Source organism: Eptesicus fuscus, chromosome 19, assembly GCF_027574615.1.
Source record: "Eptesicus fuscus isolate TK198812 chromosome 19, DD_ASM_mEF_20220401, whole genome shotgun sequence".
Classification (NCBI taxonomy): domain Eukaryota; kingdom Metazoa; phylum Chordata; class Mammalia; order Chiroptera; family Vespertilionidae; genus Eptesicus; species Eptesicus fuscus.
In genome coordinates, this window is record NC_072491.1 from 48,370,311 (window position 1) to 48,397,519 (window position 27,209).

A 27,209-nucleotide genomic window follows, 5' to 3' on the forward strand; every position below is an offset into this window, starting at 1 on the left:
TATAAGCATCTATAAAAACATATGTTTGTGATTTATTTGTTTTATTTATTTTTTATGATATAAAACAGGTTCATAGACCTAAATGCTCCATCACCAGAAATCTGACCTGTGACTATTATCCATTTAATTGATCAGGTTGTAAGTACTGCTGAGCAGCTAAGACCAAGCCATTCTGCCAGATTCTAGAAAGGCATAAATGAGTTAGAAATACAGTGATTAATCATGAAAGAGTAAACATTACCAGACATTAGCCTAAATCTATTCCAACAGACACTAAGGCAAGCCTTCTTTAAAACCTTCATCATTAGCAACACAAACTTAATCACCTTGGTTACATACTGCACTGCATAGGGAAAAAAAGGTTATTTCTTGGGGGTTTAGTCATCTAGTTAGTTATAGGGTAAGATACCTTTGTTCACTCACACATATGCAAATTAAATATTTTTTAGAAAAAGCTGTTTATGTATAATATACAGGCAAAACTGGTGTGATCCTGAGCTTTCTGTGTACTTACTGCATTTTGAGTAAACAGAGTCAAGCATTTCTGTGGATTGAGAAACAGACATAGTAAAAAGAAAAATGAGAATGAGAAAGAACCATTCATTCTAATGAAAAATGGAATGAATACAATATTTAAAGATAGATACAGGTATATATAGGTCTACAGCCTTCTAACACTGTATTTTTCTTACTTTGAAGCCACATTTTCTAATTTTTAATTCACATACCTGACTGAGGAAAATAGTGAATATGTGTTTTCTTTAGCGGTACAGAGTACTATCTTAAATGAGACAGCAGAGGCCATGTGGTGCTTACTCTACACTCATCTGGTATGGTTAGGAGAGCTGTCGGAATTCACCAATTCAAGAATGGAAAGTCAATTAACAGAAAGAAAGGTGCTATCAGTATTAAAGCACTGTTTGTATATGAAGCCTTAAAAGTATCAATAATCTTCTTTTAAAACAACTAATTCTCCAGACCCACCTAACACAGAGACAAGAGGAGTATTCCCCACTCTGCTCAGAATCTACACTGAAACTTATCTGAATGAGTTTGACCCTGGTTGGCAGGAAGCCAGCAATCTTCGTCACCGAATGACTTAACAGAACACTGTGTTCTTGGCACAAGCACAAAAAAGGTGTTGAAATCTACACTAAAAAAAAATCTCAGCTTACATTTTAAATCCACTTTTAAATGTAATGATAAAAGATACTTAAATATGATAAGCGATTTTTAGTGTTTGGTATATTTATTTCAGATAATTTTCATTTATCCTTACTGCAAATGGAGTCCATATGGGTCACTTTCAATACTTCCTGAACAATCACTGGAACCCTTCCCCAAATACAATGAACCCACATTCTGGCCATCCTTCTGTAACTTCCCCTCTAACAATATACTAGAAAAATTCCAAAACACACTGAGCTGGCATTTTAGAGACAGCAAGTAAAGCCAGAAATAACGTACTGACTCATTTCCATAGAAAGCCATGGAGGAAAACAGGGGGCAGAAAGAACAGGTAAGAGGTAGTAAATTTACATCACTGACCACACAGGTTATGTTAATTAATCTGCAAAGTAAAATGCAAATAAGGCAGGTAAGAGGGAATTTGGCCAAGAGTCTATACAATTTATTTCAGAGAAAACATTAGCCTTTTCCTTTCATTTTTGCCATCCTCCTTTTATGCTACTCCAAAATGCCATCCTTGGGATAACATTAGTTCATCCTCACCATTCGCTGAAACAGTTTTTCTCTTTAGCCTTACAGTACTCAGCCAAACACTTTTCCAGTTACTTAAGTCAGCACCTTTTCTTCAAACCCTTCCATAAAGTAGTATCATTTACCACATTCTGTATTCCAACTTGGGTTCCTCCAACAACCTGATGTATTTAAATGTGAACAGAGTAAAACTCACTCTCTGGGGAGTACAGTTCTGTACGCGGAGGCAAACGCACGAAGTTGTGTCTCCACTGCCACATCACTGAAGGCTCCCTTACTCTAACACCGCACATTGCCCCTTCGTAGTTAATCCTGTAGCCCAACCGTTGTCAACCACTGTTTCACCATTATGATAGAACCGTAACATACTTGGCTCTGTCTTCTTTCACTTAGTAAAAGGAATTTAAGATTTATCCACATTGTTGCATGGATAGTGTGTTTCTTTTTATGTACTGAGAGTATTTCATTGTGTGGGTACATCCATTCAACACCTGAAGGACATCTGGGTTAATTCCAGATTGGGGATGCTATGAGCAAGGCTGCTATGAAATCTCAAGCTCAAGTTTTTATGAGAATGTACATTTTCAGTTTACCTGGCTAAATACCTAGAATTGAGACTGCTGGATTGTACAGTTAAGTATATTCTTAATACTTGTGTGTATGTTTATTTTATTGAAATATATTTAACATATAACATTGTATAAATTTAAAATATACATGTTAATTTGCTATCCTATATAATAAAAGACACTGCCACAAGATGGCTGGCAGGGGAGGGCAGTTGTGGGCAATCAGGCCAACAGGGGAGGGCAGTTGGGGGTGAAATCAGGCCGGCAGGGGAGGGCAGTTGGGGGTGACCAGGATGGCAGGGGAAGGCCATTAGGGGCCATCAGGCTGGCAGGGGAGGGCAGTTAGGGGTAAGATCAGGCCTGCAGGGGAGGGCAGTTGGGGGCAATCCAGCTGACGGGGGAGAGGGGCAGCTGGGGGCCATCAGGCTGGCAGAGGAGGGCAGTTGAGAGCGATCAGGTAGGCAGGGGAGCAGTTAGGCATCAATCAGGCTGGCAGGGGAGCAGTTAGGCATCGATCAGGCTGGCAGGGGAGCAGTTAGGGGCAATTAGGCAGGCAGGCAAGCGAGCAGTTAGGAGTCAGCAGTCCTGGATTGTGAGAGGGATGTCCCCCAAGGGGTCCCAGATTGGAGAGGGTGCAGGCCAGGCTGAGGGACACATCCCCTTCCGTGCACGAATTTCGTGCACCAGGCCTCTAATATTTACATATTGTCATATAATAGTCACTGTAGCAATAGCACTTCTATGTTAGGTTGTTTTAGCCAAAAAATAATCACCAGGACCAATGTTGAGAACCTTCTTCCCTATGTTTTCTTCAAGAAGTTTTATGGTTTTAGGTCTTTGATCCATTCTGAATTCATTTTTGTGAATGGTATAAGATACGGGTCCAATTTCATACGGTTCCAATTTTGCATGTGGTTATCCACTTTTCCCAGCACCATTTGTGAAATAGACTATCCTTTTCCAAAAGGTGTTCTTGGCTCCATTGTTAAATATTAGCTGACTGTAAGTGTGGGGATTTATTTCTGGGCTTTCTATTCTGTTTCATTGGTATCTGCCTATTGTTATGCTAACATAGCGTTTTAAGCACTATATAATCACTGTATAGTTTGAAGTCAGGAAGTGTGCCTCTGGCTTTGTTCTTCCATATTAGGAAGCTTTGACTATTTGAGATCTTTAGTGGTTCATCAAAATTTCAAGATTTTTCTATTTCTGTGAACGCCAATACACATTTAATAGGGGTTGTGTTGCATCCATAAATGGCTTGGGTAGTACTGACATTTTCACAATACTAATTTTTCTGATTCCTGAACTTGCGATGTCCTTCCATTTGTTTGTGCCTTCGTTGATTCCTTTGAACAAAGTCTTGTCATTTTTGTTGTACAGTTCTTTTACTCCGTTGACTCAATTTAGTCCTAGATCTTTTATTGTTTTTGATGCTATTTTAAATGAGATGGTTTTATTTCTTTTGAAGATGTTTTATTATTAGTGTATAGAAATTCAACTGACTTCCATATGTTGATTTTATATCCCTTACTGAACCAACTTGACTGAATTTGTTGATCAGTAACCATTTTTTTAATTGAGTCTTTGTGGTTTTCTATATATATAAAATCCTATCATCTGCAAATAATGAGAATTTTACTTCTTCCTTTTCAATTTGGATACTTTTTATTTTCTTGCCTTGTCTAATTACTCTAGCTATGACTTCCAAATCACAATGTTGAGTAACATTGGTAAGAGTGGACATTTTGTCTTTTTCCTAATCTTAGAAGAAAAGCTTTCCACTTTTCACCATTGATTATACAATATTAGCTGTGGGTTTGTTGTATTTAGCCTTTATGATGTTGAAGTATGTTCCTTTTGAGGGTTTTCATCATGAAACAATATTGTATTTCGTGAGAAGTTTTTTTTTCATCTATTAAAATGATCATGTGATTTTTATCTTTAAATTCTATTAGTGTAATGTATCACATTTACTCATTTGTGTATGTCAAACCATCCTTCCATCCCAAGGATAAATCCCACTTGCTCATGGTATATAATCCTTTTAATGTGTTCTTCTATTTTGTTTCTTAATATTGTTGAGAATTTTTGCATCTATGCTTATCAGAGACTGGTTTATAATTTCCTTTTCTTAAGGTGTCCTTATCTGGCATGGTATCAGGGTAATGCTGGTCTCATGAGTTTGGAAGTATTCCTTCCTCTACAATATCTACCAAGAGTTTAAGAAGGTTTGGCCCTAATTCTACCAAACACTAATTAATAAATATTTGGCTGAATTTACCAGTGAAGCCATCTGGCCCTGGGGTTTTGGGGATTGGTTAGTTTGTTATCATTGACAGAATCTTTTTACTTGTTATTAGTCTGTTCAGATTTTCTATTTCTTCCTGATTCAGTCTAGGTAGGCTGTGTGTTCCTAGGAATTTATTAATTTCTTCTAGGTTATCTTTTTTTGTTATGTAATAGTCCTGATTTGCCTGATACATGGATGAGTACTCCACTTCCTGTTTATTTCTACTTGCATGGAGTATCTTTTTCCATCCCTTCACTTTGAGCCCGTGTGTTTCTTTAGAGCTGAAATGCATCTTTTGTAGGCAGCAAGTATAGTTAGTTATGTGAGTGTTCTTTAATCCATCCAGCTACTCTACTTCATCTAACTGTAAATTTAATCTATTACATTTAGAGTGATTGCTGATATGTAAGGACTTACTACTGCTATCTTACTGTTTGCTTTCTGGTTTGTGTGTTTTTATAGTTTTGCTTTCTGTTCTTTTGTTTACATTTTTATCTTTAATCATTTTGTAGAGTAGGGTATGTACATATTCATATAAATAGAGATTGTAGCAGATGCCTAAAATCCATTTGTGTAGATTTTTATACTTGGATTCTAAAACTGAGAAGAATAAGAATAAATGCAAATTTAGAAGCAAAAAAAAAAAAGTCCAGTTTGACTTCTTGCAATGTCGAACAAAAAAACATAGCAGCATATAAAAAAATTTTACAAAATGTTTCAGCATTCTTTTCTCCTTTCCCATAAAGAAACAAACAAACAAAAATAAAGTGTAGATTGGCAAGAAAATAGCCAATCTTATTCTTTATCTTATTATTCCTTTCTTGTAACAAAATAGCACTTGGACTCAGCAGTCTTAACCAAATTATACAGTGTCCATAATTTTGGGTTCACCATCATCTTTATGTAGTGCTGAGTTTAAACTGAAGAGAGTGCATTGTTAAAATACTGTAGGTAATTTGGATTCTAATAAACCTATAGGCCCAACACCAAAATTGGGAACATGATTCTGTACTTCATAGGTGAAAACGTGGCATTTGAAAATAAAAATCTGACTCTTGACTTGAAAGCTTCAAGTGCATTTTTGAATGCTTCAAATAACCTTTTTGGCCTTTTGGAAAAATAAATAAAAACACCCTCTGGAATACATATTACAGTTTTTGGCCATTTCCATAATAAGCTGCATTATAATAGCTTGGTGAGCTATTTGTTCCACAAGGACCTCATTCTGTTAAGGTTCCAGATAAAAACACCAGAAAATAAAATATTTAGCAGTTTCTACACATACAAGGTCTGAATGGTCAGACAAAAATCGTTATCATCCCATTGATTCAACATACCAAAATGTCTGATTTTTTGCTCATATTTCTGCATAAATGATTCTGATTTATCTTCATCTTATGTCTCTTTTTGTTTATCTTAAACGTTAAAAACCTTACTGATGACCTACGCATCCCACAGACACATTCCTCCTGTACCAGAACCTCTCCTTTGTGCCCTGTTCTCCAGCTGTCTCAGTTCTGATAGGCTGCTTGGCTTTGACATGTTCCTGATCCAGGAACTCAGAGCCATGTCGTGCTAAGGTACCATGTTACTGTTACTGCTGAGTTTTAATGAGATTCCATGTGCATGCCACAGAGCTCTTCACGAACTTCGTTTTTGGCAAGCCACTTCAAATCCATGGCTATCCACTGGGTGCGGCTGCCAGCAGTTGTGGGCATCGGGGAGAAATGGGGAACGTGTCCAAGTCACTCTCCTCCTCAGCCTCACTCTCCCTTGGTCCAAAGGAGGCTCCAAGGTCCTGGCAGAGGACTTGGCGGCTCAATAACTGGCTTTGCCAGGACCTACAACCCTCACTGCCCATGGGCTTGGCATGAGTTACTTTCTAGTTGTTTGGTACTGCCATCCCCGCGCCTCCCCATTTCTGCCTACCTTTATAAACCGCTGTTTTTCCATGTTAGTATATTATCTCTCCCCCGCCACCCCCCACCATCCCTGCTTTTTTAAAATCTTCATTAATCTACTCTAGATTTTTGTTTTGTGGTTAGCATGAGGCTTCCGTAAAACATGTCATAGATAAGACATTTTATGCTAATCGCAACGTATCTTAATTCACCAATAGAGGTTCCAATCTTGTACTCCTCCCCTTTTATATTTTTGAGTCACAATTTACCTCATTTTATGCTGTATCTGATAACAAATTACAGTGCCTATAGTTATTTTTAGCAATTCTACCGCTATCCTACGATAGAATTGGAGTTTTCTAAAGCTGTCTTTTTCACCTATATCAGGCAGGGGATTGGATACTTTAGTATGTGTTCATGTTGATGAGTGACTTTCTGATTCTGCTTGAAGAACTTACAGCATTCCTTGCAAGGCAAGTCTCAGTTTTAATTTGTTGGGGAAGGTCTTTATTTCTCTTTCATATTTAAAGGATAATGTATTCAGTAGTCAATTTTTATCTTTTAGCACTTTGTCATTCCACTCTCTCTGGGACTACGGGGTTTCTGCTGACATATCAGTTAGAAGCCTAATAGGGATTCCTTTGTAGGTTCCATTCTTTTTTCACCGCTTGCTGCCTTTAGTATTCCTCTTAATGTTTTATTTTTGATAGTTTTATTGATATGTCTTGGAGAAGATCTTTTTAAAAAATATATATTTTTTATTGATTTTAGAGAGAGAGGAAGGCAGAGGGATAGAGAGAAACATTGATGAGAGAGAAACATCAATCTACTGCCTTCTACACACCTCTTACTGGAGATCAAGCCTGTAACCCAGGCATGTGCCCTGACCGGGAATCAAACCGGTGACCTCTTGGTTCATGGGCTGACACTCAGTTCTACCAGCCAGGAGAGATCTTTTGGCATTGAGATAGTAGGTTTAACTTTTAATTTCTTGAACTTGAAAGCCTAAATCTTTTCCCCAGCTTGGGAAGTTTTCAGCTATTATTATTTCTTTAATTTCCTACCCCTTCTCCTCTTCTTTTCCTTCTGGAACCCTGATTATTCAGATGGTTTCCCCTTTGAATGAGTCCCATAGTCATATAGGCTTCTTCACTCATTTTCATTCCCTTCTCTTTGTTCTGTGTTACTATCAAATTCTTGTTCTCTAACTCACTTATTAAGCCTTTCATCTGCTCTTCTCTCCTACAGATGCTTTCTATTGCATTTTCTCTCATTCATGGACTTCTTCACCTCCAGAATTTCTACTTAGTTTATTTTTATGGTTTCTGTTATATGGAAAGTTCATTTTGTTCATATATGTTTTTCTTAATCTCACTGAACTGCCTTTCTGTGTTTTCTTGTCCCTCACTGAATTTCTTCAATACAGCTATTTTGAGTTCTTTATCAGCCAGACTGTAGTACTGTCTGTCTTTGGGCTCAGTTGGAGAATAATTGATATCTTTTGGTAATGGCATATTTCCTTGATTTTTTTTTTTAAGTTCCTTGTATTTTTGTATTGCTGCTTTCATATCTGAAGTATACTACTGGTTCAAATGGGGTTCGGCTCCTAGGTGTTGCTTCTCTGGGGTTCTCTAAGTTATCATGGATCAGGGATTATCATATAATATTGTGGATCATGCTCCACTCTTCTTGCTCCCTCTTGTGGCAGAAATCTGAACCTTTGTGTTTTCTCCTGCTCTGGTAGCTCACCATACTGGCTACAAGAAAACTTGTTTTCCAGAAGGCAGTCTGTAGCTCAAGTTTGCGGTTTCTTCCTTTCCCACAGATCCTGGTAAGTCAGCCACAGACTGTGTGTGTGTTTGGGGCGGGGGGAAGGTTGGGAGCAATGCCACTTGGGGCATTGGGAGTGTCTGCGACTTGGAGGCGAGATCCTCATGCAGAGTCTTCACAGAACTGTGGACAGAATTCCCCTGAAGCAGACAGCAAGGACCACATTTCTTTAATGTACTTTGATATTCCAACGTGGTTCCTTCCCTTTCTTCTCCCTACCCCTAGTCATGAAGGTCACACCTCAGAAATCAGGGTGCTGATGTAGAGAAATGGATTTCTGCAGCCATGCCAGGCACAACTGGGATGGCCAGGCACACACTGTCTCCCACTTCATGGGGGAGGTCACCACTGATGTTGCCAGAGAGCTTCCTCCATGCAGTGTCACTGGGAAGGGAAGAGTCCCTACTCTCCTCTGCATCCAAACTCGTCTCTACACCACTCAGATGCTGTGCTGTAATGTTCCCTCAAACATGAAACTTCTACAGATTCTTTCTCACCAGTGAGTATCTGCCCAGGTCAGCACTCATTAGGTATTTTTCCCTAATAGGGCGATTGAGAGTGAGGCTTGTTCGTTGACTCCCTTGGATGGATCGGCAGTCATTTGTTTATTTTCCATACACAGGTGTGCTAGAAAACTTCCAGGTTCCTTGTTTAGGGTGCTGGAAGCATTTTTATTCATGAATCAATATCTAGTTACTTGTTTTCAAAAGGCAAGAGAAAGAAGGACGACTTCTGCAGCTTTGGTGCTGACGCCAATCATCGGTACATCCTTAACTCTCTAAGAACTACCAACCTGTTTTCCAAAGTACCCGTTCCATTTTGCATTCCCAAAAGCAATGTATGTGCACTCCAGTTATTACTCATTTCTCAGCAGCATTCGATGTTATCAAGTTTTTGTTGTTTTTCAGTCATTCTAATAGGGACGTCATAACAGGTATATTTTACAAATTGGAACACCACACATGTGAATCTAAATTCCTACCTTCTCACGGAGAATCAGAAGTTTAGATAAGACTGTACTAACATTCCTATAAGTCAAAAACTGGTTAGAACTATTGCTACTTGAACATGAACATATTATCTCCATTACATCCCAGCCCCTACCACTGAAATTATCTTTTCCAGTGTGCTTCACATATTCAACTTACCTGCCTGAACTGTAGAGCCACCTGAGTTTGGTGTGCTACACCTAGCCCTATCTCCAAACACTTAAATCGGCATCCTCACATCCCTTCACAATTTTGCCCCCAGCCACCTGTATACTGTCACTTCCTGTCTTCCACACTAGAGTCCTGTATTCTAGCTTACAATGATTCTTAAACATACCTCTTTCATCCTATCTCTTTCTTATTTTATGAAATATTATGCAGGCTTCAAAATCCAACTCAATTTCCTCTCTAATTTTCTTCACATTTCTTTTAATACCTGGGACCTTAAAAGAATAAATATATGACACAAAAGTTGTTTATCAAATGTTACAATACTGCTTTCAAATTTACACTTTCATTTAAGGAAGCTATCCTCAACCATATGACGTGGGACGTGGTTAACAGTATTAAAAAAAAAAAAGTAAGATACAGTCATTAATAATACAGTTGCAAGCTTTACAACTGTCCCCTTAAGAAACTAGAGCAGATTCACGTCACACTTTCTCAGTAGCAAAGTCAGGAATGAATTATTAGCTAGTATCAGAAATGCACATAACCCTGAGAGTATGACAAAATTATATTAAATGTCATCCTTCATATGTGGCAAATTGCCAGAAGCCAATTCCAGCATGTCAGCAGGGCTGAATCATCTGGAAATGGCTGAGGGCATTTCCCCAGACCTGAAAGAGATGCATGGATGATTGCTTGCTGCCAGACAGCTCAGGGCATCTTAATCTACATGTTATTGCCTCCTGCTGGCCAAACACCTGAACAGCCGAAGGCAGTTTCTCCCAAACCTGATAATCTGACAATGGATTCTGTGTACTAAACCTGGCCTTTGAGGTGTATATCTACCTTGCCTTAGGACAATTTGTGTCAATAAAAAGCAGGGGGTCCTGAGACAAGAACTTGATTTCTTTAGCCAAGCTCCTCTGGCCCCCCAAATGCCTTCCAAAATTAGGTTTCGTCTCTGGACTTTTATTTCATTTACACACAGCCCTTCTCCAGATTCCTGAACCCTTCTAGATGCTGGATCAAGACCCTGGCAGCAAATGATTAAAAAAATTTAGAACCACCAATCTCAGCCATCAAACCGTGAAATATTTAGGTAAGTAACCCTTTTCTGCTCAGATTCTTCTTAGGAAATCTGTAAATTATCTTTGTTGTAATTTATTTACCTTTCTTCATACAAATTTTATTTTTTATGATGGAGATGATAATAGCAAAGTTACTGGATTGTTATTAAGAAAAAAACAAACAATATACATGAAATGACCCTACTAGAGTGTCTGTGATAGGTTAAATACACAAGAAATGTCCTACAAACATTTTCTTTTTCCTTTCATGTCAGTAATTCATTGATTCAGTCAATATCTGGTGAGTATTTACCACGTGCCAACCTCTGTGGTAAGTATTGGAAATGATAAATCAAAGCTCACACTAAGAAAATGCAACTCTCAGAATACTTGAGTCAAAAACAGTAGAGATAAAAAGACAACCTTTATTTTCCTATTTGCCTCTTTGCTCCTTAAATTTTAATATCGTCATCAAATTTTTATACTGAAAACCAATGTAAAGTTACTCCATAGCCTCAAATACTAGTATTATGTAATTTTTAAACTTGGGAGAAAAAAAGCTAAGACCAAACTAAACAATGAACAAAACAAGGCTATAGTCTTCAAATTTTTTCCTAGGTAAAATATTAACATGGATAATATAGCATCCACTTAATTAGACATAATACAAATTTACTAGTGTAACAGTTAAGACAGCTAGATAATAATCCTGGAGTGTGTATATCTTACCAATTTCCAATCCAATGGAACCTTAGATAAAAATGAGAAATGTTATTTTACAAATTACCTATGTATTCTGAAAGATCTGCTCATAAATGTGACCAGTCTGGCTTTAAGGACATGTAGTGTCTACGTCCACAATTACTATGTTAGTACAGTATAGACTAAGAGCAGAAAGGAAAATCAGCCAAGATAGATTAGACATCTGCACTAAAGGTAGTAAATAATGAAATTCCAGTGGTCATAAAAAAGGGAGTTTACAATATATGCCAAAAGCTAGCTTCGAAAATATAAAATCTGGCCCTGGCCAGGTGGCTCAGTTGGTTGAAATGTCCTGTGCACCAAAAGGTTACAGGTTCTATTCCCAGTCAAGGCACATACCTAGGATGTGTCTTCTATCCCTGGTTGGAGGTTTGAGGGGGTGTACACAAAAGGCAACCAAACTCAATGTTATCTCTCACATCAATGTCTGTCTGTCTGTCTCTCTCTCTCTCTCTCTCTAAATGAATATAAACATATCCTCCAGTGAGGGTTAATATATAAAGTCAGGACTTATTTCAAAATAAAAGAGAGCATAAATCAGAAATATGAGAAAGAAGAACTAACTTGTGTTTCCATGTAACTAGATAATATATGGCAGAAACTCTATAGAGAGGAAAGCAGTGAGGTCCCAGACCATCTGTTTCTACGCCAGAACCTCCTCTCTGTACAGATGATTCCTCCACTTATCATACTATGCCCTTGGGCTTTCACGTCTTTAAGATTCAAATGATTCTACCTGAAAATAAGAATATAGGAACACCTCCCAAACTAGGCAGATCTCCCTTACATAAGCTAAATTCTAGTACAAATAGCTAGACTTCTATAACAGTTTCTCTAAATACAACATTTCATGCAAAAAAATCCATTTCAAGATCACTAGTAATAGGAATAGAGACAGAAAAAGATAAAATAGAAGCAGAGTTGCAATAAACGTATTGGTAATACTACTTGGGAAATCATAAAGGAAGCTCAAGCTAAGCATACCTGCCTTTGAGAAACAAGTTCCTACTGTCATTTTGGCATGACAGCAGGCTGGATACTGGGTGGGAGCAGGGGGTAGGTAGGGTTGCTAGGGCTTGGCGAGTAACAGAGTCAGGTAGAAATTGCTGATAAAGCCAGGTGAGACATACTGGTATTTTCTACACTGAGTGGCCAGATTATTATGATCTCTGAACGCATAATAATCTCGCCACTCAATAAATATATATATATTAGAGGCCCGGTGCATGAATTCGTATATGGGTGGGGTCCGGCCAGCCTGGCCAGGGGGAGGAGACATGGGCGGTTGGCTGGCCTGCCTGCTGGTCAAACTCCTGATCAAGGGGACAATTTGCATATTAGCCTTTTATTATATAGGATATACACTGAGTGGCCAGATTATTATGCATTCTGAGATTATAATAATCTGGCCACTCAGTATATATGATGTGGCAATAAAGCTTCAGAAAAGGAATCTGGAAAATATTCCTGGATGTACATAGGAATATTCCCTTAAGTTGTACCCATGAGGGACAAAAGATACTAGAGGCTCTAGAAACTCTAAGACTAAGAGAATGTATGTTAACAATTTAAAATTTAAACAACAAACCAGGAGTCAAAATTAAGGTGTAAGAATAATAAAATTCTGTTTCATATAAAAATTACCTTCAATAATATAAAACTTTTAAACTGAGAAAAGTTTTGGAAACAGGATAGTAAGTAGAACTTAGCATTACATAACATAGTATTACTAATTTAAATGTATAAAGTATTTTATGTATTTAGTTTCAAGGTTCTTGAAAGAAGCAAAAAAATATATGTCTATGTATCTCAAAAGCCCAAAATTGCAATCAAAGTCGTGCAAGTATTATTTTTCTCATAGGTTTTGTTACTTAAACAAAAATTCTTCTACCTGAGGGCTCTTTAAGAACATAAATCTTATAGCTATAAAGGGAACACTGTACTACCTCATAGCCTTACGGTGAGAATTGAATGATGCATGTATATATGTCAGGGAAAAGTTGTTTAGCAGAACATTATTTCAACTCCAACTATTGTAACACCAACTGGGTATACTGCTCATTTCTGATATTAACTGTCCTAAGACAGTTAAGGGCAAAGTTCTTCACGCTGCCCTCATTTCTGACGCAGCTGCTAGTAATAATACCATTGTAATAATCTGGTTGTTATTTAACAGAAAAGGAATAAAGGAAATTAACAGCTTTGCTAGTTAATTTAACACTCTCCAAATCTGTTCCCCACTGACCCATGGGGGAAGGGACTGGACAAAGGCAGTTTGGAGATATGCTTACTAAGGTCTCAGTGACACGGAAAGGTGCTTACCTGTCTCTTAGTCACACCTGTATTTCACTGCAATCACTATATAAAGTACATGAGAATTGCATAACAAAGCTCACTTAAATCCCATTGCCTTCACACTTCCTGAAAAATGTAGGTTATAAAGAGACTTCACTATTATATCTCTGCTGCCCTCTACAGAAATAGTTCTTGGAAGACAATGGTAAAATAAATTATGAAAATCCAAACAGCAATACTAAACAACATGGAAAGTCACATCAGTAATCAACTACACTTGTTAAATGTCCTAAAAGACAACATGTCAAAGACAATTTATTGCTATGGTCTTTAATTTCTATTAAGCTTTTCTTCCAAGTAGTTGAGTATGTAGTTAATCTGTATTCCAAGGAATACAACATAAGTAATTAAGAGAATTTAGGACATGAGTTAGAATCTCATTTTGCCATTTATTTACTGTATCTTCATATCCTCATCTATAAAATAGGGTTATAACAATAATAACATCTACCTCACATGATCAGAACTTAGCAAAGTACTCACACATTGTAGGAACTCAGGGTTACTGTGTTTTAATGTTATTATTGCTATTACTATTACTGACACTGTAACAAAATGGCCAGGACCACAGCCCAGAAGCCAGAGTGTCTGAGTTAGAATCTTGACTCAATCACTTACTACTTTATAATCACAGGAATCTTTCTGTGCCTCAGAATCCTTATCTGGAAAGAAGAGATGATAAAACAGCTCCATTCTCACAGAGTTTCTGTGAGGTTTAAATACACTAATGTGGCCGAAACCGGTTTGGCTCAGTGGATAGAGCATCGGCCTGCGGACTCAAGGGTCCTAGGTTCGATTCCGGTCAAGGGCATGTACCTTGGTTGCGGGCACATCCCCAGTAGGGGGTGTGCAAGAAGCAGCTGATCGATGTTTCTCTCTCATCGATGTTTCTAACTCTCTATCCCTCTCTCTTCCTCTCTGTAAAAAATCAATAAAATATATTTAAAAAAAAATAAATACACTAATGTGTGTAGCAGAGCACTCAGGAGAGTGACCCACAACAAGGAAGCACTTGTATTAGCTGTTGCTGGTATGAATGCAATTGCCTTTGTTCCAGGGAACTGGTGGAATCACATGTATAGGCAAATCAATCGCATTGCTGGATGAGGGATTCAAGACAGACCTGAATTATAATCAGTGCTTCCCAATAAATTAAAGTAGAACATGTCTTGTACAGTAGGTATCCACCCACCATATGTATGTTTCATTCCTACAAGCATACATGAGGCAAAAATAGCCTTATGAGTTATATAAGAGGTTTTGTTTCTGGAGAGCCAATTAATAGGTACAAAACTCCTAATTATGGTATAAATCTTCCTCCCTCCAGAGTTATTTAATGTACATAGCTCAATTACACACTGTAGCTGACTCGGTCAATACCCTACTCATATCTCCTCCCTTATGTCTTCAGTGATGCTTGCTTGCCCTATTATCCAGCTTCCAGCTCCCACATTTGTTTACCTCAGAGCCCTTCTGATGGGATAATTCTAAGGCTCACAGAGTCTAAGAGCAGTAGTAAGCTCCAGGTGCCCACAACAGTAACTTGCTTGATAATGACCCCTTCATTGGCTACTATTCCTTCCTGGCTCACATGCCCACTTCACTACCAGGAGATGTTCTCAGGACATGCTTCTGCCTGAGAAATTCAAAGGCAAACAATAAACTACGAATAGAGGCAAGTCTACAAAAACTGCACATATTTTACTTCTTTCAACCTACTTGAAATATCAAACAAACAGAAGAGAATGGTTTTAGGTATTAATATAAGGAAGTATTAGGAAGTAAGTGCTTATGTGACTACATGATGCTGGGCAGAGGGTAGGAGGGTATATGAGTTAGAATCTCCTGAGAGGCAGCTGCCAAGACAGCATCAGCTATAAAAAAAATCACTCAATCAGAGAACCAAAGAGAAAAAACAGGAGGACAACTTAAGGGAGCTGTGGGACAACAGGAAACAAAACAATATTTTCATAATAGGAGTAATAGAAGGTGAAGAAAGTGAGCAAGGGATAGAGAACCTATTTGAAGAAATAATGGCAGAAAACATCTCTAACCTGGTGAGGTAAAAAGTCACATAAATTCAGAAGGCACTAATTCCCAAGTAAGAAGAACCCAAACAGACCTACACCTAGACACATCATAATTAAAATGCCAAAAATTAAAGACAAAGAGATTCTTAAAAGCAGAAAGAGAAAAGCAATTTTGTTACCTACAAAGGAGCACCCGTAAGGCGGTCAGCTGATTTTTCATCAGAAACTCTATGGGCCAGAAAGGAATGGCATAAAGTATTCAAGCAAAGACCTGGAACCAAGATTATTATATCTGGCAAGGCTATCATTCAAAATAGATAGTGAAATAAAGAGCTTCACAAACAAAAAAAGGCTAAAGGAGTTTATCACTAAGAAATATAAGAGGTAAAGGGGAAGGAAAAATATTTTTTTAAAAAATAGCTGAGCACGGCCAGCGTGGCTGTGGTTGAGCATCGACCTATGAACTAGGAGGCCATGGTTCTATTCCTGGTCAGGGCAATGCCCAGGTTGCAGGCTCAATCCCCAGTGTGGGCCATACAGGAGGCAGCTGACCAATGATTCTCTCTCATCATTGTTGTTTCTCTCTCTCTCTCTCCCTCTCCATTTCTCTCTGAAATCATTAAAAATATTTTTTAACAAAAGAATGAGAATAACTCAGGCTTCTTGACAGTAACTGTGGAACTAGGAAACAATTAAGCCTTCAAAATTAGGAAGACAAATTATTTTCAACCTAAAATTGTAGACAAATTTTCACATATCCGAAGGTGATAAATGCATCTTCTGATTTGCCAAGTCTCAAAAAATTATCTTTCACAAATCTTTTCTTAAAAGGTCCTATAAGATATGCTCAATCAAAATGAGAGTGAAAACCAAAAAAGAGGCATACATGGGATCCAGGATTAAGTTGCTCCAAATAAGAGGAGATAAACGGAATTCCAAGAAAGAGAATGAAGAAAGACCTAAGTAGTAATGGTCACAAAGTAGAGAGGCCGCTGAGTTCAAATTAGAGCAGTGAGAAGGTTGTGGAAAGAAATTCTCCGCTAAAACAAATACAATGGTAAAAAATTAAAGTTTTATTAATAATAAGTAAAACTAGGAAAACAAAACCCCAAAATAATTAACTAAAGAAAATAAAAAGTTGTGAAGGAAAAGTAATCATAGTTAATATTTGCCTTTGTTACAAATACTATGTATTCACAAGTATGTAATGCTTAATATTAATCTAACCAAAACATGATACATATGTTCTTAAAAAAAATGGAGGGATGGAAAATATTCAGGGGGGTAGCTGGTGGTGAAAAGTGGGTGAGGAGTAGAGAACTCAATATTTATATATGTTTTTAAAAAGATTGAAAATGGGCCCTAGCCGGCTTAGCTTAGTGGATAAGAGCGTCAGCCTGTGGACCGAAGGGACCCAGGTTCGATTCCAGCCGAGGGCACATGCCTGGGTTGTGGGCTTGATCCCCAGTGGGGGGTGTGCAGGAGGCAGCCCATCAGTGATTCTCTCTCATTATTTGTTTCTATCGTTCTCTCCTTCTCCCTTCCTCTCTGAAATCAATAAAGAAATATATTTAAAAAAAAAAAAGATTGAAAATGGTGGCAAGGTAGGAGGATGCTGCATGTACATGCTCCCAGGAACAAGTTGGAATTACAACTGAAATACGGAAAGGTTCCTGAATAATCAACATAAAACTCACAGGAGAGAACCCTGATACCCAAGGACTGAAGGTGGAGACCGAATAGAGTCTGGTAGGAGGGGCAAAGGCGAGAAAGGGTTGGCCGGGCACCCACAGATAGCAACTGAAGTCCTGGAAAGATATCTCAGCTGTGGGGGGAACCACTTAGAACTCTGGGATCTAATCCAATTAGTCAGAAACAGCCTTTAACACTGTCCTGCACTAGAGATTCAGAGGTGTAGAGGATCTACCTAATACATAAGTTACAAACCCAAAAAGACAACCATAATGAGGAAACAAAGAAACAACCCCCAAATGCAAGGCTATCATTCAAAATAGTCGGTCAAATAAAGAGTTTCCCAGACAAAAAAAAAGGCTAAAGGAGTTCATCACCACCAAGCCAGCATTACAAGAAATGCTAAAGGGATTGCTGTAAGGAATTGCTGACAAGAAGAAACAGAGAGAGAAACCTAGCCATACAGAATTAAAATGGCTATCAATAAGTACCTCTCAATAATGACCCTAAATGTAAATGGATTAAATGCTCCAATCAAAAGGTGTAGAGTAGCTGAATGGATACAAAACATGACCCAACTATATGCTGTCTACAAGAGACCCACCTGAAAACAAAAGACACACACAGGATGAAAGTGAAGGGATGGAAAAAATTTTTGCATGCAAATGGGAAAGAAAAAAGGCTTGAGTAGCAATACTCATACAGTAGGTCCTCGGGTTACGTCAGAGATCCATTCCTACAACGCAATGTAACGTGATTTGCGCTGTAAGTCGGAACCCACCTACATCACTCACATGGAGCACATACAAAGCAGTAATAAAGTGAAACAGTAACAAAAATTTAAAAGAAAGATAACAATTCCTGACCTTTACTTGTGGTAAATACAGTAAATAATAAAAAACATAAAAAAGCACATATGTCGAAATGACAGAACTTATTTTTTTTTACAAATAAATGGGAGATGGCAACGTAACCATGAAACGATGTACATCGAGTCCAGCGTAACCCAAGACTGCCTGTATCCAACAAAATAGACTTTAAAAGCATCATGCTAAGCAAAATAAGCCAATCAGAGAAAGATAAATATCACATGATCTCACTCATTTGTGGAATATAATGAACAACATAAACTGGTGAACAAAAATAGAGCCAGAGGGGGGAAAAATATTCTAGAATATAATAGAAGTAATCCTGTTATTTGCATATTTTTAATATTTCCTACAACTTTTGTGATATCATACTATGTTAGTACAGTTTGGGTAATATTATTATACTTAAAATCCTTTTATTCTTGAAACATTAATGTTTATTGCATATAATTTTATTATACATAAGATCATTTTTCTTGAATAATTGGTGTTTATTGCATGTAACATTATCATAAAAAAATTTATGTTTAGAAATACATTACAAGCATGTTATTTAGCAATAAGGATGTACAGTGCAAAAGAATCCACTAAGAGTTAAAAGTTGCTACCCTTGAGGAAGGATAGGATTAAAAAATGCCATAAATAGAATTAAAAAAAATTTAAAAAATATATATATTTTATTGATTTTTTACAGAGAGGAAGGAAGAGGGATAGAGAGTTAGAAACATCGATGAGAGAGAAACATCGATCAGCTGCCTCCTGCACACCCCCTACTGGGGATGTGCCCGCAACCAAGGTACATGCCCTTGACCGGAATCGAACCCGGGACCCTTCAGTCCACAGGCCGACGCTCTATCCACTGAGCCAAACCCGTCAGGGCGAGAATAAAAATTTTTGAAACCATTCATTCTTACCTTAGGAAGCTCAGGTACTCTCTCTTCACTTGTCAAAGAATGACTGCTTGCACAAGAAGCACAGTCTGATATTTCCACAGCACTCCCGCCATCTTCCACAGCACTCTCACTGTCTTCAAATTCATTCTCGTCATTAGTGTCTTCCCTGTCACTGTCCCTCTCCCAGTCAACAAACTGTAGTTCACCTAGAAAATAATTTCAAACTTAATTTTATATGTTAAATACAATTTTAAACTAAATTTTTTTAAATTTATTTTTTATTCGCGACCCACAGGTTGAGAACCACTAGCAGGGTCGCCTAAGACCATCGGAAAACACAGATATTTACATTATGATTCATTAACAGTAGCAAAATTACAGTTATGAAGTAGCAACGAAAATAATTTTATGGTTAGGGGTCACCACAACATGAGGAACTGTATTAAAGGGTCGCGGCATTAGAAAGATTGAGAACCACTGCTTTAAACAACAACAACAACAATAGGTAAAAGGGACAGAGGAAGAAAGGGAGGAGAGAAGAGAAAAAGAGGGGAGAAGAAAAAGCTAATCAAGCAGTTGTGCACATGAATAGACAATCTCCAAGGGATCATTTACTTGTTACCTAATGGTCAACTTATTTAAGAGAAGTCAGCAACTTCCTAACTCATTTTAAAGCAATTAGCTCAAAGCATCCTCCCATTCTTTAACAGTTTTGGAAACTACTGAGTATTAATATAAAAGATCTTTTCATACAACAGGACAAAAATTACTGAGATGTAATTCACATACCTCACTATTCATTCATAAAAACATTCATTTTTTAATAATGAAATTATGTTCTGAGATACATGAAGACAAACCAAGATTTATATAACAATGAATTTCATTTAACATGGCTGAAATAGCCATTCTGAGTTTATGTATAACCTTAAAATACCACTTTATCTGGCTATTACTGAAATGTCAAATGATAGTTACCAAGCTGTCATACAAAGTGGCCAAAAGAGCAGAGTCAGCTTCCACAGGAGCTGTCTATACAAACAGAACCTTGACTCAGTAACTAAATAACACAAACTGCCAATATAACAGTGAAAAAGAAGTCAAAGCTTATTTTGAAAGCAATAAAACTTTTATCTACGTAGATGAGCTATATATTTTAAAATATGGAAAATATCATGATTTCCATAATTTTAAGTCTGTGGTTCCCAACTGGGGTGAGAACTGTACTTTAGGGCAGCGGTCGCCAACCGGTGGATCGTGGACCACTGGTGGTCCGTGAGGTCCGAAAGGTTGGCGACTGCTGCTTTTAAGGGACATCTGACATCTAGAGACATTCTTGGTCGTCACGACTGGGCCTGGGAAAGCTGCTGTCACCTGACGGACAGAAACCAGAGATACTGCTAAACACCCCACGATGCACAGGAAAGCTCCCTTCCCAAACAAAGAATTATCTCGCTTCAAATGGCAATATGCCAAGACTGAGAAACCCCGTTTTAACTGTCAAAAAAAGGATATAATGTAAAATGCCATCAGAACAGGCTTAGTAGTAGTTATACTTCAAACACTCATAGTATTTATCCAAAACAGGTTAGCAAGGAGGCAATATGGATGTAGCATTAAGTAGTTAGTTGAGAGTACTGGCTTTGCTGTCAAAGAATGCCAAAGTGGAATCCAAACCAATTCTCACATGTTCAAGCCTTTGTTGTTAACTGTAAAAATTCTAGTGGTAATACCTATCTCTTAAAGCTATTGTGAGAAATAGTAAATGAGAAAATATTTCTAAAGGGCTTAGTCTAGAGGTTGGGACTCAGTCAGATCACACATAATCAAAGCTAAGTATTAGAAAAGGAATGTAACTTTTTTCCAATATTGAACAAAATATATAATAGAAACTGGATTTCTTACAAAATTATCAATTTACCTTCACTGGCCCCATGTTCAGAACATAAAATATTCCCATTACAAAACCTGTCTATTCTAGAACTACCATGTCCATTACCTCTCTCTGACTTAGAAAGTAGTTTACCTTCATCTGACTGATCACTTCCACTGGAGCTCCAAGTTATCTCTGTAAACCCACTGGCACTCTTAGATGTGGTAGTTTCTGTTAAAGAAAAAGAAAATACATAAAAAGCAATCACCTCATATAGTTATCAGAATGAGATTTAATGCATGTTCCTTTGACGAAGTTATACATACACAAAATTCTGATGCTAGTGGGAACAATGTCTCGTGTCAGATCTTCCTGCCTACTGTTCTATGTGCAACCTGGGTTAAACTTCTTTAAAGTAAAGTCATATTACAAGAAGAAAAAGAAGTAGAAATGATTGAAATAAGTTACAAAAGACAAGAAAAATGACTGGAACACAAAGGAAAATTCAAAAAAATAACCTTGAAATAATTATGGATTATACTGTTTCCTTCCTAGAGTATTTCATTAAACAACAACAAAAACACAAATCAGAAACTACAAAATCAAAACTTACGTATAACAGCAATGTGTCTGTGTGCCTCCTTTGCTATACTAAAAGCCCTGGTAGCAGCAGTGTGCTTAATACACTTAACAGCAAATTTTTCCCATTAAACTTGTTGTTTTGAGATAACACTAAATTAACATCTATATATATACATATACATATACATACATACATATATATATATATATATATATATATATATATGAAACCCTAATATGCAAATAGACCGAACGATGGAACCAAATAATCAAACAACAGAAAAACTGGTCACTGTGATGTATGCTGACCACCAGTGGGCGCTCGCAGAACATAGTGTCAGCAGCAGGTGGCAGAGCGAAAAACATGGTGGGCATCAGCCACGGCGGGATGGAGCAGGTGTGCGGGGGTGCCAGGCTAAGGCAGCAGCCGATCGCTGTCATTGGGGTGAGCCTCTGATGGTTACTGAAAATTCTTTGCTCCTGTGTGCCGCGGGCCCACCCAGCGCTCACACCCGCTGTTGGCACCAGAGCCACCGCTCGCGCCCAGCGCCAGCCCCGATTGCTCAGTACTGTCAGTGGGTTCGAGCGACAGCTGCCAGCCCCAATCGCCCCGGAAGGTTTCTCCACCTCCCCGATCCTGACAGGTGATCAGGGCAGCAGCCACCACTTGCACCCGCTGCTGGCGTCAGCTCCAGTTGCTCTGCAATGACAGAGGGTAAGAGCAGGGCCAGTGCCCTCAGCACATGGAAGTGGCGGCAGCAGGAACAGGGTTGCCAGCAGACAGGGGACTAGGGGCTGTGGCGGGAAGGACTGGGCGGGGACACGGAGGATGGGCCAAGACCCGCCCCTATGCCCACCGAAACCTCGCAACCCACAATTCCTTTCAAGGTGCATGAATTTGTGCACTGGGCCCCTAGTACAGTTATAATAAACTAGAGGCCCAGTGCATGAAATTTGTGCATGGATAGGGCCCCTAAGCCTTGCCAGTAATTAGGGCCAATCTGTGGGGTGACTGGCAGGGCGATTGGAGCCCCCACTCACAACCACCTTGTCCTGACGCTACCCGCTCACCGACCCCACCCCCAGGCCTTGGGCTAGCACCGCCCACTTGCCGGCCCCGCCCACCACCACCACCACCACTGCTGGTCGCCATCTGTGGGGCAACCAGCAGGACAACTGAGGCCCTGGATCGCACCCGCCATGGCCTGGCACCGCCGGCTTGCTGGCCACACTCCCCATCGTCGCCACCGATTGCCATCTGTGCACTGACCCGCAGGGCTATCGCACCCACCTTGTCCTGGCGCCACCTGCTCACCTGCACCACCATCCCGCCCCAGTCCCGCTCTCATCAGGGTCTATCAGGGCAGGCAGCACCTCCACTGCCGGCCGCTGCCAGCACTACATCACCTACGCCCGCCATGTTCGGCGCCACCCCTGGTGGTCAGCACATTTCAAACTCCAGGTCAGTTGAACTCCCGCCCTGACAATTTGCATATTAGCCTTTTATTATGTAGAAGAATAAAGAAACCTCTTGTATTCTGTTCCATTCCTTAACTGATAACGATTTACAAAACTATATATCATTACAATCAGAATGTTAATACTAATACTAGTCACCAGAAAGATAACTTATATTACATTTTTATTTTCATTATGAGAGGATGTTTATTAAAGCTGGGGCCAGTGAAACAAGGAAGGGCAACAGGAGAGACCAGGCGGGGCTGCTTTGGCTCTTCAGAAACGTGATGGGGAAAGTGAGCAGGCAAAGCTGCTGTCCGCTCACTGGGAACTGAGAGAAAAGGGCGTCTTGTGGACAGGTGCAGGGGTTTGGCCTTGGACAAGCTGCCGCTGCCCATGGTCCCCGTGGTTGCAAATCTCGTAGGGCACCTTAGAGTTTAAGAGATGCATGCCTATGGGGAATGAAAGGGAGAAGGAAAAGGCACAGATGTGCTCCTGGGAAGGAGAGCATGCTGGGTCCTTTGTCTTGAGGGTTTTAAAGGCTGGGGGGTTAGGAAAGGTCTTAGGGGAGAATCTCAACAGAATATTCATCAGCTTATGCCAGCCCTGGGCAGCTGGGGGGCTGAAGGGACTGGGGGACTCCAGAGGCAGGCGCTGCAGTGGGGCTGAGGGGACTGGATGCCGCCATCTTCTGGCTGTGGGCACCGCCACCTTTTAGGGGGTGGCAGTCAATTAGCATAGTCCCTCCTTATTGTCTGTGGGCGCCACCATCTTTGCAACAGCATGAGGGTCAATTAGCATATTCCCTCTTTATTAGATAGGATTTGTGTTTTGGGAGTTGATATGTACTCAGAAGTGTAATTACTGGTTCATAATGTAGTTCCTCTTTAACCCTTTGAACTCGCTTGCTTTTTTCTTGATTCCTTTATTCTACTCGGGATTTAATTTTTTAAATACCCCAGATTTTACAAAGCGCGGCAGTAGAATAAAAAACTGGTTTCTTTCATACAAACTTATTTAGTTGGTTTTTTTTTATATTTCAAATTATTGATACATTCAAAGAGTAATTTTAATCTCGACATCCGAGTGCAACAGGTTAACTTTTCTCAGGAACTTCCATACTCTTTTTCATAGTGCACTATGTGGCATCAATTTTACATTCCATGAACGGTGCAGAAGGGTTCACTTTTCTCCACATTCTCACCAACACTTGCTGTTTGTTGATTTATTGATGATAGCTATTCTGACAGGTATGAGCTGGAGTTTCATTGTAGTTTTAATTTGCATTTCTCTGTGATTAGTGACATTGAGCATTTTTTCCTGCCTACTGGCCATCTATATGTCTTCTTTGCAGAAGTGTCTGCAGGTTCTCTGACCATTTTTTAATGTTTTGGGGGTTTTTATGGTGTTGTCTGACTTTTTTATAAATCTTAGATATTAACCCCTTATCAGAAGATTTCAATCTTTATTTTATACAGACTTGTTTTGTATCTAACGAGGTCTATCCTGGAAAATGTTCCATATGCACTTGAAAACAATGTATATTCTGCTGTCTTGGGTGGCAGATATTCTAAAAATATAAATGAAATCTATCTAGTCCGTGTGTTCTTTAAGATCACGGTTTCCTGGTTGATTTTCTGCCTGGAAAATCTACCCATTGATGTCAATGGGATGTTATTGTCACCTACTATGACTGTATTACTGTCTTTCCCTTTATGTCCATCAATATTTGCTTTATATATTTAGATGGTCCTATGATTGGGTGCATAAATGTTAACAAGTGTTATATTCTCTTATTGGATGGATTCCTTTATCATTATGTACTGTCCTGCTTTGTCTCTTACTATAGCCTTCATTTTTATGTTTTTTTTGTGTGTGTTTTTTTGATATAAGTATTTCTACCCCAGCTTTTATTTCTTTGTTACCTTGTGCATGAAATATTATTTACCATCACTTTGTTTTAAGTCTATGTGTCTTTCGACCTGAAGTGGGTCTGTTGTAGACAGCATATATATGGGTCTCATTTTCTTATACACTCAGCTACCCTATGTCTTTTGATTGGAGCATTTAATCCATTTACATTTAAAATGATTATTGTTGATTAGAGGCCCAGTGTACGAAATTCAAGTATGGGCTGTCATGGAGGCGGGAGCAGCTCCCACCATCACCACTGAGCTCTCCATCCGTGAGCCTGGCTTCTGGCTGAATAGCACTCCCGCTGTGGGAGTGCACTGATCACCAGGGGGCAGTTCCTGCATTGAGCGTCCGCCCCATGGTGGTCAGTGTGTATCATAGCAACTGGTCGTTCCACCGTTCAGTCGATTTGCATATTAGCCTTTTACTATATAGGATAGATATGCAGTTGTTGCCATTTTGTTATTTATATGTTCCTCTCTTTTTTCTTTCTTCTTAAAGAAGTCCCTTTAACATTTCTTATGATACTGGTTTGGTGACGATGAGCTCCTTTAGCTTTTTCTTGTCTGGAAAGCTCTTTACTTCTCATCAGTTTTAAATGATAGCCTTGCTGAGTAGAGTAGCCTCAATTGCAGGTCCTTCCTTTTCACCACTTTGAATAGTTTGTGTCAATCACTTCTGACCTGAAAACGTTTCTGTTGAGAAATCAGCTGACAGACTTATTTGATCTCCTGCATCCTAGATAACTGCCATGGGAGGACACAACATGATGGTATGTATGTACCAAGAAGTGAGTATCGACCTGGCACCAAATGCACTGAACTTCCAACCTCCAAAACTATGAGAAATAATATTTCTGCTGTTTATAAACTACCCATTCTATTGGGGTTTTTTGTTATTGTTAGTAGCCTGAATAGACTAAGACAGGATGTTATCACTATTCATGTGATTATATAAGAAATTTATGAAATTCATAAGCCTATGAATTATAGACACTTAACTAAAAAATTTATATAAGTAAAACCACTATACAAAATTTAATAGTCAGTAAATCATTTTATTTGCTGAAAAGCATTGCCCTTGAAATCAAGGCCCATTCCAGTGAAATTCCAGGAAGGACATCAGTCAGACCATAGGGATAGTTACCATGCATTTGTAAAGATTTCTGGGTGCCCATTGTGTGCTAGGCATTGTGCCAGCATAGGATTTTATAAGTTGAACTATGCCCCTCCCCAAAATTCATTCATAAGTTCAATTTTTAACCCCAGCATTTTAGAATGTGATGTTATTTGGAGGTAAGGTCTTTACAGAGTTAATCAAGTTAAAGTGAGGTCTTTAGGGTGACCCCTAATCTGATAGGGTTCTTTATAAAAGGAAGAAATTTGGAACAGAAACACATTCAGAGAGGAATCGACAATGTGAAGAGACACGTGGAGAAGACAGCCATCTACAAGCAAAGGAAAGAAGCCTGAAGAAGATTCTAAAAAAACCAACTTTTTCAATACCTTCATTTTGGACTTCTAGACTCCAAAACTGTGAGATATTAAGATTCTGTTGTTCATACCACCTACTTTGTGGTATTTTATTATGGCAGCCCTAATAAATTAATATACCTAGCATATAAAGATGAGCAACAGAAAAGAGTCTGCTGTTAAGAAACCCATGATCCACTGAGGAGAAAACAAGGCCAAATTTAGTGATACATCTGAAGGAGTAAGAGATTTCTAACTTCAATAAAAATATTTCTGGGGTGTATTTCAGGAAAAAAAACCCCACTATTTCCTGTTTACTTCATAGTTTCATTTTGTTTGGTAAATAGATTTCTTTTTAAAGTTCTGCTTTTTAAAGAAAATTGCTATCTACAGAGGTTCCAGTCTCTTAATTCTAAGTTTTTATCTTTTTCCATCTCTCTTGAACCTCTGCCAAGAGCCTTTGCTACAATTTATATGCTTTCTTCTCTCACCTTCCCACCTTCTTCATTTCCTCCTGCTTAGTCTTTTCTGGTTTCCATTGCCTTTTTTTTTTTGGCACACTTAGCAAAAGTATGTTCTCCCACTTCTACTTCCCAGCTCTGATAAAAATATTGCTTCCACACCCTAAAATTTCTGTTAATAGTTTGTCTTTAATACTTTGGATGATATATTTTTTAAATGAGCCAGTTCTAAGAAATACCTTAAGTCTATTTTATCAATTTCTATTAGTAAGCTTTTGTTGAATTATCAATACTTTCTTGCCTTAATGAGCT

General features: G+C 38.7%; 1 protein-coding gene across 2 annotated transcripts in view; it reads right to left on the bottom strand.

The window, feature by feature from the left end:
• The window catches only part of SPIDR (scaffold protein involved in DNA repair), a 341,673-nt gene that overhangs the window by 304,675 nt on the left and 9,789 nt on the right, over positions 1-27,209 (bottom strand). For both annotated transcript variants that reach the window (XM_054708421.1, XM_054708419.1), the window contains exons 4-5: positions 21,164-21,241; positions 19,159-19,343 (exon numbers count right to left, since the gene is read on the bottom strand). In XM_054708421.1, the coding sequence (XP_054564396.1) occupies positions 19,159-19,343; positions 21,164-21,241 (263 nt within the window). The remainder of the gene's footprint in view (positions 1-19,158; positions 19,344-21,163; positions 21,242-27,209) is intronic.